Source organism: Leptonotus elevatus, chromosome 7 (assembly GCF_054856555.1).
Source record: "Leptonotus elevatus isolate MCC_2025b chromosome 7, RoL_Lele_1.0, whole genome shotgun sequence".
NCBI lineage: Eukaryota > Metazoa > Chordata > Actinopteri > Syngnathiformes > Syngnathidae > Leptonotus > Leptonotus elevatus.
In genome coordinates this window covers 17,050,557-17,065,200 of record NC_141245.1, presented here as the reverse complement: position 1 = coordinate 17,065,200, position 14,644 = coordinate 17,050,557, and the positions used below count along the sequence as shown (strand labels likewise).

The following is a 14,644-nucleotide window of genomic DNA, read 5'->3' as shown; positions in this document are numbered from 1 at the left end:
CCCGCCCCCTTCTTTACAAGTACAAATCACGGCGCTCTACAAGTACAAATTAGTTTTGCTCCATTTGTAGCGCGAGAAATGGGGCAAAACTCACGTCACTGAACAGCAGCAGAAAAACCACTTGTGACTCCTAGTGGCGACTTCTTTGACTACAAGTTGTCATTTCTACAGGTACAAATCGCAACTTTTACAGATACAAATTTATACTTTTAATACAGGTACGATTTTTTTTTTGTACAGATACAAATCATGACTTTTACAGGTACAAATTTGTTTTTACAGATACAAATTTGTTTTACACATACACATTTTTTTTTTACAGGTACAAATTTCTTTTACAGACACAAATTTTTTTTTTACAGGCACACATTTTTTTTACAGATACAAATCACGACTTTTACAGATACAAATTTAGACTTTTTTCTACAGGTACAAATTTTTTGCACAAGTTAGTTTTGCACCAAATTTACCTCCATACATTACCGTCACCGATGGACTGTAATGAGAACCGCCGTCATACTTTCATGAGATATTATATAATATCTCCTTGTATGTTGTTTAATGACTCAATTAGTGAGTCATTTTTAATTAAATAAATTCAATAAAGAGCATAATATAAAATTATATATAATAATACAATGCATCAATTATCAATTATTATTAGATGCAGTGAAAATGTTGTTTTCTTCAAAAAAATCAATGATTACTCCCTTTTTCTAGAACACCCGCCACCCCCTCCTAAAAATCTGACTGTCTATTAATAAAATGCAATTTAATAAACCCATTTTATTCTTGTTGTAGTATATTACATATGTAGTTCTCTCCTAACTCCTAGTCATTTGTAACTTTGCCATGATTGACCCGTGGGCACCAGGCAGCCCACAAGGACCATATGATGAGCTGCTCGTTATAAAAATATCTCACCAGTATAGAGGCATTGTGATTTTCTGGGAACATTGGTGATGCTTGATTTATAACATGCAGAACTTAAACAAACAATATTCATTTAGTTGAGTTGGATTTTTAGCCTGAACGTAATGCATCATAGGAAATATGTTACATTTATCCCATTTTGAGATCTTAAAAATAATAATAATAATTAATTAAAACAAATATTTTCATTCTTGAACTAAAAAGTAAATAATATAAATTTTAAACTCCGTATGTTCCCAAATTTCTTGACTTAAATGTCCTGTAAATTGTGATGACAAGCCCTCAGGTAAATCACAGCATGAATGTGAAAAAGTACTCATATCATCACAGTTCATAAAAAGATAGCTTTATTGCACAAGGTGTTGAGTATTTTTTTCCTGCTTTTATTTTCATAAAAAAAGAAAATGTCGAGTTCAACACAAGCAATTGCAAATCGAAGCAAACGTTTGCCCGCAAAACTGGAATGAAGGAACAAGCGCTGCCTTTCTCAAAGAGTTTTCATGACCCCTCGTTTCAGCATTTGCCACATGGCAACCGGCAGAATGTTCACAACATGCAAATGCTTCTGTCCTCAAGCGGGATTCAAACTTCAACAAAATCAAAGCAAAGGAGACAACGCAACCAACACGTCCTGTAAAAGAAGAAATCATATTTGAATTGTGCATGGTCCACCCTGACGTGTTTCATTAAATCAAGATAAAGCAATTTCTGTATAATCCTATATGTGTGTGTGAGGTTTTTTTTTAAATACTTTTTCATTAAGTCCTCTTGCTTCATTACAATAACTTCAATTTAAAGTTTACATTGTGCCCTGGTATCTAGTGAAGATGTTGAAAATAGTACTCATTTATACAAAAACACTTTCCTATGTACACAGGGTTTCTATTGATGAAATAGACATGATGTACATCTATAGCAGTGGGAAGAAGAGGGGTTCTGATTGGTTGAGCTGATGACAAAACATGTAGGGGAAAAATCCACCCTGTGACATGTCACATGACAATTGAACCTGTCAAGACTTATCACTTCTATCGCGGCATTATTCACGTTTTCAACTCCAAAATGTTTCACATTTTTCAAACCAAACGAATAATTGTCCTTAATTTGTCACTAAAACTATTAGAGGTACATGTCATAAGGCTAACTTCAAATTCAATTAGAGTCTAAGAGGGTCGATTTTTCCATGAGAGATTGATTACTTTGAGCAAACTGGCAACTTGACCGGTCGTGTTGAGTTACTCCATCCAACATCGTTGACAGAACGTAGACGGGGTTGATTTCCGCGAAACATACGTGCAGAAGTGAAAACGTAAAGGCCAAAGTGATGCAGAATGTCGTCTCGTTGGGTGTGATGGCATCAAGCCAGGCGAACACCTTACAATTCAATTACAACAGGCTCACTCACTTACTTTACAGTGGATATCAAAAGTCTACACACCCCTGTTGCAATGCCAGGTTTTTGTGATATACAAAAAGAGACCAAGATTTAAAAAAGAAAAGAAAAAACGTGACCTACAAGCATAAAATATATATTTTCGAGGAGGGAAGTACAAATTATCAAGTGAGATAAGGTGGTTGCATAAGTGTGCACACCCTCATATCTGGGGTTGTGGCCATGTTTAGAATTCGCCAATCTCAGTCAGTGCACACCTGCCACCATTTAAAGTGCCTCTGATTAACACCAAATAAAGTTGAGCTGATTTTGTAGATTTTCTTGACTTTATTTTATTTTATTTTTTGTACTAACACACTAACTGATATTAAATTGGACCATAGTAAAAGCTCTTAAATACATGTGGAAAAATGTGCTATGGTTAGGGATGTTCCAGTACGAGTACTAAAAAAACAAACTAAGATAATTTTAAAGAAAGGCCTATGTTTCGCAATATTGCATTTTTCTTTAAAATTGCCTGAAAATAACAGCAATTTGATTCTACTTCCTGATCATACAACAGCCAGAAGGTAGCAGATGCTGATGTTGCATTTTATGCTCATAATTCAAGAAGGTATGATTGGCGCAAAAACAACACTATACATTTACAATTTTGCTTCAAAAGAAGCAGTGAGGCCTCAGTCATGGTAGAGGGAAACACAAGCAGTGCCACATGAAGAAAAGACAACTGTTAGGAAAAGCCTACTAGAACATCTGAACTTTATTTGGGGTGATCAGAGGCACTTTTTAAATGTTGGGAGGTGAGTCCTGACTCCAAGTTTGCACACTTGTGCAGCCACATTATTTCCCCTCAAGAGGTTACAGGTCACATGAATGATGGAAAAAATCTTAAAACTGATTTATTTTGGTATCATTTTTTATCACAAAACCTGGCATTTGAACAGGGGTGTGTAGACTTTTCCCATCCACAGCATGCTCTGCTCTTGTTTTGACTCTTTATCTTTCTTTTTCAACACCAAGCACACCGCACACTGTTTGTTTTCTACCTAGCAACACAACCTCACACCACGACTTAACTGTACTTTATTTTCCAAGCGGCGTCCACGTGCAGCCTGAATCACGAGGACCAGCGGAAGATGACGGCGCCTCATCATCTTTCACTCGCTCCCTCCCGGCTGGCCGGTCAGCTTGTGCTACCCGTTAACGTCACTCGCCTCTTTGTCACATCTTTCTTTTCTCTTTCGGAGCGATTGTCTTGTGATCTTTTCTAATATATTTTCAATTAGAACGGCTTTAATAGTTATTTTTTCTCAATAGTCATATATTTGTTATATATTTGAATAGAAATATATATATGTACATTTTTTTTTAAACAAACATATATATATATATATATATATATATATATATATCTTTATCTATTGCGAGAGCCCAGATGTTTGTTACGTTCGATCATTGCGAAACATTTGGAGCAACTCTATTTTTTAACTTTTTTAAATTTTTTATTTGGAATTGATTCTTTGTTGTGGGATTATGCTTTGGGAGAGTAAATGGCGAAGAAATAAAATGCCATTTAAATAAAGAGATACAGCACCATGCATAAAGCTATTCTCAACACACCGTAGCGTCATCTTGCTCTTTTTTGTTCACTAACCCAACACTCCGACGCTGCTCCCTAATCACTATATTGTTCCTCCACATATTGAACGATTTCACCTCCATTATTCGCTTAAAAGCCAAAGTATTGCTTTGGTGCCATTGCCATCAATATAAATTTGCTAATATTTTGTGGCATCTATGGGCAATTATATTATTATTTTATTATCGTTACAGTTTAGGGGGGGCTATCAAATACACTCATTAGTCAAATGAAAAATGTTAGACGTACTTTAAATATATTTTGTGCTACAGCTAACACATTTGTGGGATATGTCCTTGCTTATTTCCGCAAGACAATGTCAAGCCACATTCTGTGGCGCAGCTTTGTAGTCAAAGAGTGTGAGCACTAGACTGGCCTGCCAGCAGTCCAGACCTGTCCATTTTAAGGCGCAAAATACGAAAAACAGAGACTCTGGATCGCTGAAGCAAGAATTGGAAAGAATTCCACTAGCACAGCTTCAACAGTTAGTGGATTAAAGTTTCTAAACGCTTACTGAGTGTTGTTTAATGTAAAGGTGATGTACAGTAAGACAGGGCTAAACATAACCCTGTTCCAGCTTTTTTTGGAACGTTTTGCAGTCATCACATTTAAAATGAATGGATATATATATTTTAAAATCAAGTTAATCCGTTTGAACATTACATATCTTGTCTTTATCATGTATTCAATTCAATATTGTTTGAAAAGAATTTGCATGACATAACATCACAACTTTTTCTCACAATCTCGCTCAGTGGTGTGCCATGGTGCTTTTTTTCCAATGTAAAATTTGTGCCTCGGCTCAGTGAATGTGGTAAACGGGGTAATATGCTCACTACACATTTGACATAGCACTACAAAATGGTGAGCTCACTAAATAGGTGGCTATGGAGTGATTTGGGAACACAGCCCATCCGTCTGCTTTGAACCTCAACATCAATATCAACTTGTGAAGTGGCAATTTCTCTCATTATGCACCTCTACATGTTTGCTAATCACAGTGGATATGATGCCGGGGGGGACTTTAAAGAAAAGATTCCTTGTGGAATGATTGTGGCACCTCGATGAACCGTAAGAGTTACCTGTTACCCGTTGCCTTTCTTTCAATTACAAACAATACTACCATTAAAAAATAAATTCAAAATGCAGCTTTATAAGTACAAAATGGACAGTGGGCTTTAGTGTTTGGACGCTCAGCATACAGATTGACTTTTGAAAAAGGTCCACCGTTGTTGTGTGCCTGCCACACGTGTACATATACTGTATATATTTACACATATACACCCACACACACACGCACACACACAGGCTAGAGAATCCGCACATGAGATTATATTCCCCATCGCCAGAAATGAGTAGCGGTACTCCCTCACTGGCATGTTTCTTGTAAATTCCACAAAAAAACATTTCATGGAGCAAACGCCACCGAGTCGGGTGGCTAATGCATACGCTAAAATCATCCTGCCGTGGCACAATGCCGTGATATGAGCTCCTTTGCGCCTCAAACATAACCAGCGTGAAATTCAAGCAACCGACCTCTTTCAGCCCGTGGAGAAGATTTTGTGCATACGTTGGATGAGTGGGGTTCAAAGTGGACTGGTAAATCATATTTTGGCAAGAGGTGGCGTAAGAGAGATGGGGGAGAAAAACCAATCAGGAAAGAAAGAAAGGCAACCCCCTGTGCTGTAGAGACCCCACTAACTCCTCCTTACTGCAGTGCCGATGGGAGCCCGAGCAGCCTCCTACGGCCTGCTGGCACAACGCAGGCACCCACGGGTGAGGAGCCGGGCGTCGGTGTTTTCCTTACCCCGCATTTGACCGCTAATCTTTTTTTGTAGTTAGCCGCCACGATGTCACGCTACACCAGCGTGTACGACTTGGAGTACGCCCCCGCGCCCCCATCCCTCTGCTTCTGTAGTCTGCCTAAGCCTGACGAGCTGCTCTCCAAAAGAGAGTCTCTGGAACCTCCCATCTTGGTGGATGAGGAGGCACCACCGGGCGTGCCTCCCGTAGCTCCCACAGCCCCACCGGAGGATGATGACGCCCCGGCGGCGGCCGCGGTGGCTGCCGCCGCAGCGGCCGCGCTCTGGGCCCCCGTGGCCGAGGAGCCCGGCATGGTGAGAGTCCTCTGGGGGAGCGTGGAGCTGCTGGAGCTGGCGGACATGCCTCCGCCGCCTCCAGTGGCTCCTCCGGCAGACGCCCCGGAGGAGGTGAGGCTGGAAAGGCCAGAGTGGCCCATGACGAGGGCCTGCTGCTTTGCAGAGTCCATAGTCATGTGACGGCCCTGGGTGTGGTACGCCCGCTGGGCCAGGCCGCGGATGGAGGCTTCGCGGGGGGGAACCACTGGACAGGGGTCATGGTGCTCGGACTGCTTTCGGAAGAAAGGGTCTGACTTCATGTAGAGGGGGATGTTGCAGTAGTCACCTGCAAGGTGAAGTCAAGCAAAAACAAACATAATCTTGGTTTATTGAACTCAGCAAGAGCACTTCAAAATAACTGCAGCTGAAGCAAAACGGTGTACATAAATCAAATAAACATAAAACACAAATACAGGAAATTCCCTTCCATCACGGGTTCCGGGTTTTTCAGTCCCGCTAATCCACAGATTATTATTTTTTTGTCTCGTTATTTATTTCATTTTGTTCTTTATTTTGCAATTTTGTAATTCCACTTTCAACCACTAGATGGGGTACATTACTGTGTAAGAAGAAAAGAAAACAGGAAGTGTCAACCTCGTTTTACTGTCAATGTCTCATTCCTCTCCCATCCTGAATTTTACTTTACTTTTTATTAAACTGGCATGAATCTAACTTGCGATACAATTTATGCAGAATTTTCAGGTACAAAGGTTAACTTTGTTTGCAGGCAACGTATTTTATTTATATTACTGTACGCTCAGTAAAAGTTTTGGTTGTTGAATGCTTTGTCAATTTAGTTCCAAGAACCTCTTACATTCCCCATGGCCAAAAGTAAACAGGTTCAACAATGGTGTAATTTATAAAATAGTTTAAAACTGAAAAATAAAAGCAAATAAAAATCCGTCCCTTCAATCACATTTTATTCTCAGATTATCCTGAACATTAAATGCTACAATATCTGCTATTACAGTTTGAAAAATAACAGTTTAAAAACAACACAGTCGTCAGCAACTACATTTACGTTTTTCAGGGCATCTAAAATACAGTTGCCCCGTGTGAGGCTCGAACTCACGACCTTCAGATTATGAGACTGACGCGCTGCCTACTGCGCCAACGAGGCCTGCATGATGGCAATAGAAAAACTACTATCAAACCAGAAATTACAGTTCTTACCAGCAGATGGAAGTGCCGTACAGTTTAAGATTAGGGAATGAGAATGGGGCAAAATTTGTTCTCCGCATTTGACCCATCCCCTGATGGGGCGGTGTGCAGCGCAGCGGTAATCTAACCCCCCAATTCCAACCCATAATGCTGAGTGTCAAGACATGACAGTGTTAGACATGTCATGCTTTACACCAGAGCATGTAGGCATCTTGTACCTTGCTCAACGAAAGTGGTGCCTTGTCTTACGTGTTTAATTTATTTTGTGACCACGTGCATAAATTTAATCAAATGCATGCAAATAAAGACGCAAATGAAGTTTGCACCATTTATGTTCAACTCTCCGTTGCTTAAACTCGTTAGCCTGTCTAGTGTCTAGGCTGTTTTGCATTGGGTGTTAGCGTTAAGCTAATGGCCTTTCCTAAGGCAAAGTTAGTGGTGCCTGTTTTAAATGCACAATTTTAATTCATCATTGTTTAGTTTTTAGTTTGATAGTTATCTTTAACTAGTGGTGGCAATAAAGAGCTTGAAACCTCTTTTATGAAGAATTGTTCACAATTTGCCAAGCTACAGCTTGTGAGGTGAAGTGAGTTGAGTTTGCTGCCACCGTGCACGCAGTGCTCGTTTATACAATTTTAAGTTAGGTCACTAAAAATTAAGGCATCAACGTAATTCCATTTTTCATAGATTTGATTTGATTTTTTAAAGAACAATACTTACTCTTGGCGCGGTGCGGGATGGGCACAGCTACATTCTTGCCGCGATCATAGTCCTGGGGCTTGGGCGGCGAGGCGGTGAAGCGGCAGATGCCGGGCTCCGAGGGCGTGCTCATGGATGTCATGCTGTCTGCGTTGTCGTTGGTGCCCGTGGTCATCTGGTCGGACGAGCTGTCGGAGATGAAGCACTCGGTGATCTCGAATTTGGCGTGCTGCAGGTGCTCCTCCAGCTTGGCGTGCTCGTACGCCCTGGCCAACTCCTCGTAGGTGGACGAGGCGCTCTCCGTCGACACCATGCTGTTACGACCCTTATCTGCGGAGAGGAAGTCACTTCAGCGTCACATGTTTTTTTTCCCTCCTTAGTGTGTCCAAAGTGGCAGCCATTTTCAGCTCTTCAAATACAATCTTGAAAGGGGAAGTCAACCCAAAATTAGTTTTGACAATAATATGTTCTATGTAGCCCCACTAGTCTACATATGGTATTCTGTTTAATATTGCGTTAGTGGAATATGAGTTAAGCAGCAAAATCCAGCCGTTTTTATTCATCTCAGGAGGCGGCCATTTTGCCACTTGCTGTCCACTGAAGATGACATCAATGTTGCTCAGGACTCAAGTCTTGGTAACAACCAATCACAACGCAGCTTCAGATAACAGGTGAGCTATGATTGGTTGTTGCCTAAGCCCTAAGCAACTGTGATGCAATCTTCAGTTGACAGCGAGAGGCAAAATGGCCGACCCCTTAAAATGGATAAAAATGGCTGGTTTTTGGTAGTGAGGTCACATATAACATATTATTGTAAAGAAATGTTCAAGGTTGACTTCCTCTTTAACCCAATCTAACTAGGTCAAAGTGATTAACCCAACATTGATTAACCCAATCTGCTCAAAATCCACACCAACCCAGCAAGTCGGTCAGAAAAACAACCCGGGATTTTTTAATAGGCCAAATTAAGTCCACTTGCAAAAATGATTGTGCATTTTAGTGAAATTTCACTCGACAGCCGAATCCATAATGTGACAGAGACGGTGGCGTGCAGTGGCTGCCATGTGCCTACCTGTGTCCTGCGAGAGGCTGGCGCTGTAGCTATCGCTCTCAGTGACGGTGATGCCGTGCTGCGAGCTGACCGTGCGCCAGTCGGAGGCCAGAACGCGGGCCGGCGTGGAAGCCTGACACTTTGTCAGAGTCCACTGACTGGAGTAGCGGTTCCTGATGCTGTGGGCGGATTTGACGCTCTTCCTCGAAACCGGATCTGGCGAAGGAACGTAGAGGGCGTTTCAAGCCAGCGACAAACGTTGGCCAAAGACACTTAAGACACAACGAGTGGGGTTCAACAAACCAGGAAGACATGTGGGTCATATCGACACTTGCATAATCGCTCAGTGCTTCAGTTAGTTCAAGTTTGTCTCAGATGGTGAGAAGGCCCAACGAGGAGAAGGATCACTTACTGGTTCCTGGTCTGATGTCTGACATGTCAATCAAAGGACCAGTGTTCTGGATGAGAGCAGGGTGGTGAACGGACACACCTGCGCAAAAGCTTTGCGGGTTCCCGGTCTGATTGAACTCCGTGTCCGTCACAGGTATGGTGGCCTTGTCCTCGCCTGTCCGAAAGGCAGGAAACAGCTCAGATAAGCGAGTCCTGTGTTTATTATTCCACAGATGCGAGGACAACAACACTCTGTTTCTTTCTGCCTTTCCTCTCACCGATCTGCTTGATGCCCTCTTTGTCTTCGATCAGCAGCTGCACTCTCGGGATGTCGATGTGCAAACGCGGGCCCTGAGGCGGCCCCTTCACTGGGGTGTCAAAGCTTCGGTTGTTTTTGCTGCTCCACACACGCGGACAAACATTCACAGTGTTGGAATTGGACCAAACGTTCAGGTTATGCGTGTTTTGGAGGCTACAAGAGTAGAAGATGCACCTTACCTGATCAGCATCTCTGCCAGGCTTTTGGCATCTAGAAAAAGAAGATATGAGATTTTTTTTTCCCAGTTATACAAATATGAGATTTTTTTCTTACTGGAATGAGACCACTGCAACGTTTAACAAAAGAACAATACAGTGACTTATAATCATTTTGCAGGCGTCTTTTTTTTTCTTTTCTTTTTTTTTCTATATCGAGATTGACTGATTACCAGTCCAGGGTCAAAGTGAGCTCGGATTGGCTCAAGATCACTCGTGATCTTAATGAGGACAAATACAATAAAATAAGGGATGGATGTATTATGTGACCTCAGAAAATATGTTTTTTTTGGGGGGGGGGGGGGTACTATAATAATGTGTAATTGCACCTCCAATACAGTAGGTGTCAGTGGCGCTCTAATTGTCAAAGAGTGCGCAAGGAGTATTAGCTCCTCTGCAGAGGTGTACTTAAAACAATTTTACAGACAAATTATACTATTTATAGTCTCGGTGGAGAGTTGGAGGGGCGCGGAACATTTTCTTCTTCCTGGGGTGTTGTACAAAAAAATAATTGAGAAGCACTGATCTGGCTGCAAATATTTATTTAACAGTGGACAATTGTTGCCAATCCCAGTGTTCTAAAATTAGACATTACCATGAACTATAATAATTTAATAACTTAAGTTCTGAAAGCCTGTATGCCACTGAGGGATAATTGTTTGCGATGCTAGCGAATGTTGATTTCATGTCAGGATTCCTCAGGGTTCATTCAAGGTTGCAGCGTTTCCTTAATGTTCACGAAACAGTCTTAACAGTTCTTTAAATTGTTCTTGTCGCAAGGAAATTCCGAACATGTAAAGGAGAACGTTTAGGAAATGCTGCTACCTTTAACGAACCCTGACGTGAAATCAACACACATTAGCATTCAGCCCTTCAGTGGGACACGTATGGGCTTCAATTTTTATTATTTTTACATATGTATTTATCCCAACCTAAAAAACAAAGCAAAAAACTATTCACGCTGTCACTGGGTCTCCACTCAGTCCTGTTATCCTCACACATTAACCCCTCTGGAAAAAAAAAGTAATATTATTCCTCATTCCCCATTATTTTTGTGTATATATGGTATTTCAACAATAATTGTCAACATGCTATTAGCATAAATGCAATGTGGCTTATTTTTCACATATTTGGTAATTCTATACAGCACTAAAAACTCCCTCTTGTTACTTTCAGCACTGTTATTTAAATGAAACAACAATGGAGGGGGGAAAAAAGCAATAACGTCGCATGTGAGGGGCCAATTCATATTTTGAGTAGTTTAATACATATATTACCAGATTTATAGTTGAAAAGAGACATCAATTAAAATTAATTTGGAGAGAGTTGCAACAAGCAAACGGAACCTATTCTATGGATGGCGCATAAGGTTCTTCACATGTTCAAAGGGACATTTCATGTTAAATTGAAGTTGCAGGCTCATACGTGAGCCTCTCACCCAGCATTTTAAATCAATCAGATCTGAAGTTTCCTCCAGTAACAAAAAAAAAGATTTTATGATTTGGGAGTCTTAAAATAGGTGGGCGGAAGAATAAAACAACAACAACAACAACAACAACAACAACTCCTTGGCAGAGGTAAAACTTGATTCCAAAATCTGTTTGAAGTCAGCTCAAGCTTCAGGCTGCTTTTGTTCTTACTGCCAACTCATCACACTAGAACGTCCTAGTTTACGTCCCATCTCACCTCGCAGTCTCTTCAGCCTCTTTTCTTTGCGTTTCTTGCGAACGATGAAGAGGAGCGCCACGCCAAGAGTGACCAGGATCACTGGGCAGCCGATCGAAAACAGCTTCTTGACGTCGTCGTTCTTTTCCAAGGGCGACTTAATTGGAGGAATTGTGCCTGAGCATAAAAAGCAGGGATGACCATCAAAGCAGACAGTTGATTGGTTGAGGGCCAAAATCGATGCGTCAATGTTGCAGGCCGTCAACTCACTGCCGTTATAATCCAGCGTGGCAAACTGGGAGCTCTGATTGCCACAGCCAGCACTGTTGCAGGCTTTCATCTTCAGCTCGTACCAGGTGGCCTCACGTAGCTCGGCCAGGAACACGTCCTTGGTGGCGTTGGTGCGCATGTTCTGCCACGCCCACGTACCTTAAGCAAGGCGGCCGTGTTGAGGCATTTTCCGTCAGATTTTGTTTTTTTTCCCCACATGGATGTAAGTGACTCACCTTTGGGGCGAAACTCGAGCGTCACGGCGCCGATTGGACAGCCGCCACTGGCCCAGCCCTGCAGGTTGAGGCGGGCGTGGCTGGAGTTGATGTGGGTAAACACAGGTTGGTCCTTGTTGAACTGCGGCTCTGGAAATCATCATGATCACCGGCGTTTATGGAGGGCAAGAAAAATAATTTTTCCCCTCAAGATTTAATATGCAATTATTTTTTCAAGGCAAAATTGCAGCCTTTGCGATTTAAAAGTTGCATTCTACTCCATTGCTACAATAATTGTTCAGTCCTACTGGGAAGCATTTGTTTACTGCAAGACTCGTGCATTCATGATATTATTTCCAAATAATTTGCATGAATGTATAGTTTGAAATCAGCCACTTACAGTTTAGTTCATAAATATTCATTTCCTTGTCCGATTTTGAGTTAAAGTTTATTTTAAATTGCACACTAAAGTAGTACAAGATTGTGTGCAATTTATATTCTTTTGTGTTACAAAAAACTGTAATTCGCAGTTCTTGCCAGTGTAGACATGTTAAGCTGTCGTTAACTACTGCATCAGAGGTTTCTTAAAGGGGAAGTCACCTTTAATGACAGGGTAGACCACAATTTCAGGAACATTTGCAAAATGTTCAACATGATCATGAAAACAGAAGATACATTTTATACATGACTCATTTTCATCAAATGACTTATTTTTCTAGTTTAGTCTATCAAGATTAGATTAGATGATTTCCCCCCCTATATAACTTAATTGTTGGTCAGAAGGAATGGCTGATTAGAACACACTTGATGAATGTTTTTCTGTTCTTTGCGGCGTATCTCACCTCGGCCGTGAGTTTTGGCCTCGATGATCTCGCTGATGCGTCCCGCTCCAACGCTGTTCTTTGCGGCCAGCTTGACTTTGTACCAGGTGCCGCAGCGCAGGTTGTCCAGTTTAAAGGAGCGCTCAGTGGAGCTGATGAACACGTCTTTCCACTCCTCTGTGTTGTCCACAGAGTACTGCAGCACAAAACCTGCACACACAAAAACATATTGCATTGCATCAATCTATTACATTCGTTCGCTGACTAGCTTTGAGCATCCTCTGGCTTTCATCACGGGCACATCTACATTCCACTAGGGGGCAGTATTAGTCTGTCTGAATCACCCCGAACAAAGCTCAGTTTGAAGGACGGCCTAGTTTTCAGAGGTTAATGAAAAACCTCGAGTGGGATACTACTGCTTACAAAGAATTTTTGCTAATGAGGCTAATCAATATGTTTTTTGTTTTTTTTAAAGATAACGTAAAATCAGCTAGAAAACTTTCACCTACCACTCCGGTAAATATTCGCATGAATGTCTGCCTATTTCATTTTCACTTGTTTACCTTCATCGTTCTTCACCATATTCATTATTATGTAGATCTTTTCCAACAAATTTGATATTATATATATATAAAAAAAAAAGAAAAAAGACCAGCATACCCCTGATAGAGCTGCCGCCATTATCTCCTGGTATCCAGGCCAGAGTGATGGAGGAAGTGGAGGTGGTGGACACAGTGAGACGAGGCTGGTCTGGGGGAACTGAACATAAAACAAACGCAATTAATAGTTGACGTTAAACTTCTCCCATCTCCCCCCCGTCAGATAATAACAAGCAGACGCTGTCAGTTTGCCACCTTGCACTAGAAGATTGACGATGATGGTGTCAAAGCCCAGCGTGTTAGTGGCCGTGCAGGTGTAGTAGCCAGAATCTTCAGCTTTGACCGTGCGCAGCACCAGTGTACCGTTGGCCATGATGAGACGCTGTCCATCCAGAGACACGGGGATGGCCGTGTTCTCACTGCCCGAGAGAAACGTCCACCATTACACCATTCTTCTCATTTAAGTGCCAATGATTAGACTCTGTGTCGTTTCTCACCTGTCTTTGGTCCATTTTATGGTTGGTGTCGGATCGCCGACAGAGTTGCAAGGCAGCCGTACCTCTTTCATCCACGGAGTGATCACCGTACCACCAAATGATAGGATCTTAGCAGGGGCTGATAGAATATGGACATGTAGACGTGATCACTCTATAGGCTTTATTTTCGTACACAGCACTTGGTGTAAAAACTGGCGCGTCTTGATTTTCTTGTGGGGGCAGGTCTAGTTACGCTTGTTTGGAAATTTGGCAGATCGCGGTGCACCATGCTAGGTGTTCCGAGGGCATTTTTTTTTTTTTTTTTTTTTTACACGCCTGACAATTTGGTGACAGGATGTAGACTACGCTTTAGACCAGTTCGGAGCAGGTCTAAGTTGTGGTGCATGTAGTGTAACATGATTTTGAATATGTGTGGTGGATGTCATCATATTCCATTCTGAAACATGACAACAAAGTGCATCTAACCCTCTGAATCATTGTAGAAATCAAATCATCGTACTCATCAGTATTATTATCTTCCTTATTGTAAGGGGTGAGCAAACGTTTGTGCCCAAGGGTCACATTTGATTTGTCCATAAGGACAGAATGTCATTTATAGTTGATGAGGGAGTGATTAAAAAAAAAATGTTTATGTGAAAT

At 41.5% G+C, this 14,644-nt stretch overlaps 1 protein-coding gene and 1 non-coding gene across 3 annotated transcripts in view; both read right to left on the bottom strand.

The window, feature by feature from the left end:
• Positions 1 to 1,257: 1,257 nt before the first annotated feature.
• dscaml1 (Down syndrome cell adhesion molecule like 1) overlaps positions 1,258 to 14,644 on the bottom strand; it is a 116,917-nt gene continuing 103,530 nt past the window's right edge. The window contains exons 23-35 of one of the 2 annotated variants that reach the window (XM_086080083.1): positions 14,006 to 14,123; positions 13,764 to 13,927; positions 13,570 to 13,668; positions 12,931 to 13,119; positions 12,110 to 12,238; positions 11,874 to 12,032; positions 11,625 to 11,780; positions 9,903 to 9,933; positions 9,683 to 9,801; positions 9,427 to 9,579; positions 9,036 to 9,230; positions 7,985 to 8,293; positions 1,258 to 6,389 (exon numbers count right to left, since the gene is read on the bottom strand). In XM_086080083.1, the coding sequence (XP_085936209.1) occupies positions 5,824 to 6,389; positions 7,985 to 8,293; positions 9,036 to 9,230; positions 9,427 to 9,579; positions 9,683 to 9,801; positions 9,903 to 9,933; positions 11,625 to 11,780; positions 11,874 to 12,032; positions 12,110 to 12,238; positions 12,931 to 13,119; positions 13,570 to 13,668; positions 13,764 to 13,927; positions 14,006 to 14,123 (2,387 nt within the window). In that variant the 3' untranslated portion in view covers positions 1,258 to 5,823. The remainder of the gene's footprint in view (positions 6,390 to 7,984; positions 8,294 to 9,035; positions 9,231 to 9,426; positions 9,580 to 9,682; positions 9,802 to 9,902; positions 9,934 to 11,624; positions 11,781 to 11,873; positions 12,033 to 12,109; positions 12,239 to 12,930; positions 13,120 to 13,569; positions 13,669 to 13,763; positions 13,928 to 14,005; positions 14,124 to 14,644) is intronic. The other variant, XM_086080084.1, reaches the window with a different exon arrangement.
• On the bottom strand, positions 7,151 to 7,223 carry trnam-cau (transfer RNA methionine (anticodon CAU)). The gene has a single exon. It is a non-coding gene; the product is annotated as a tRNA-Met (tRNA).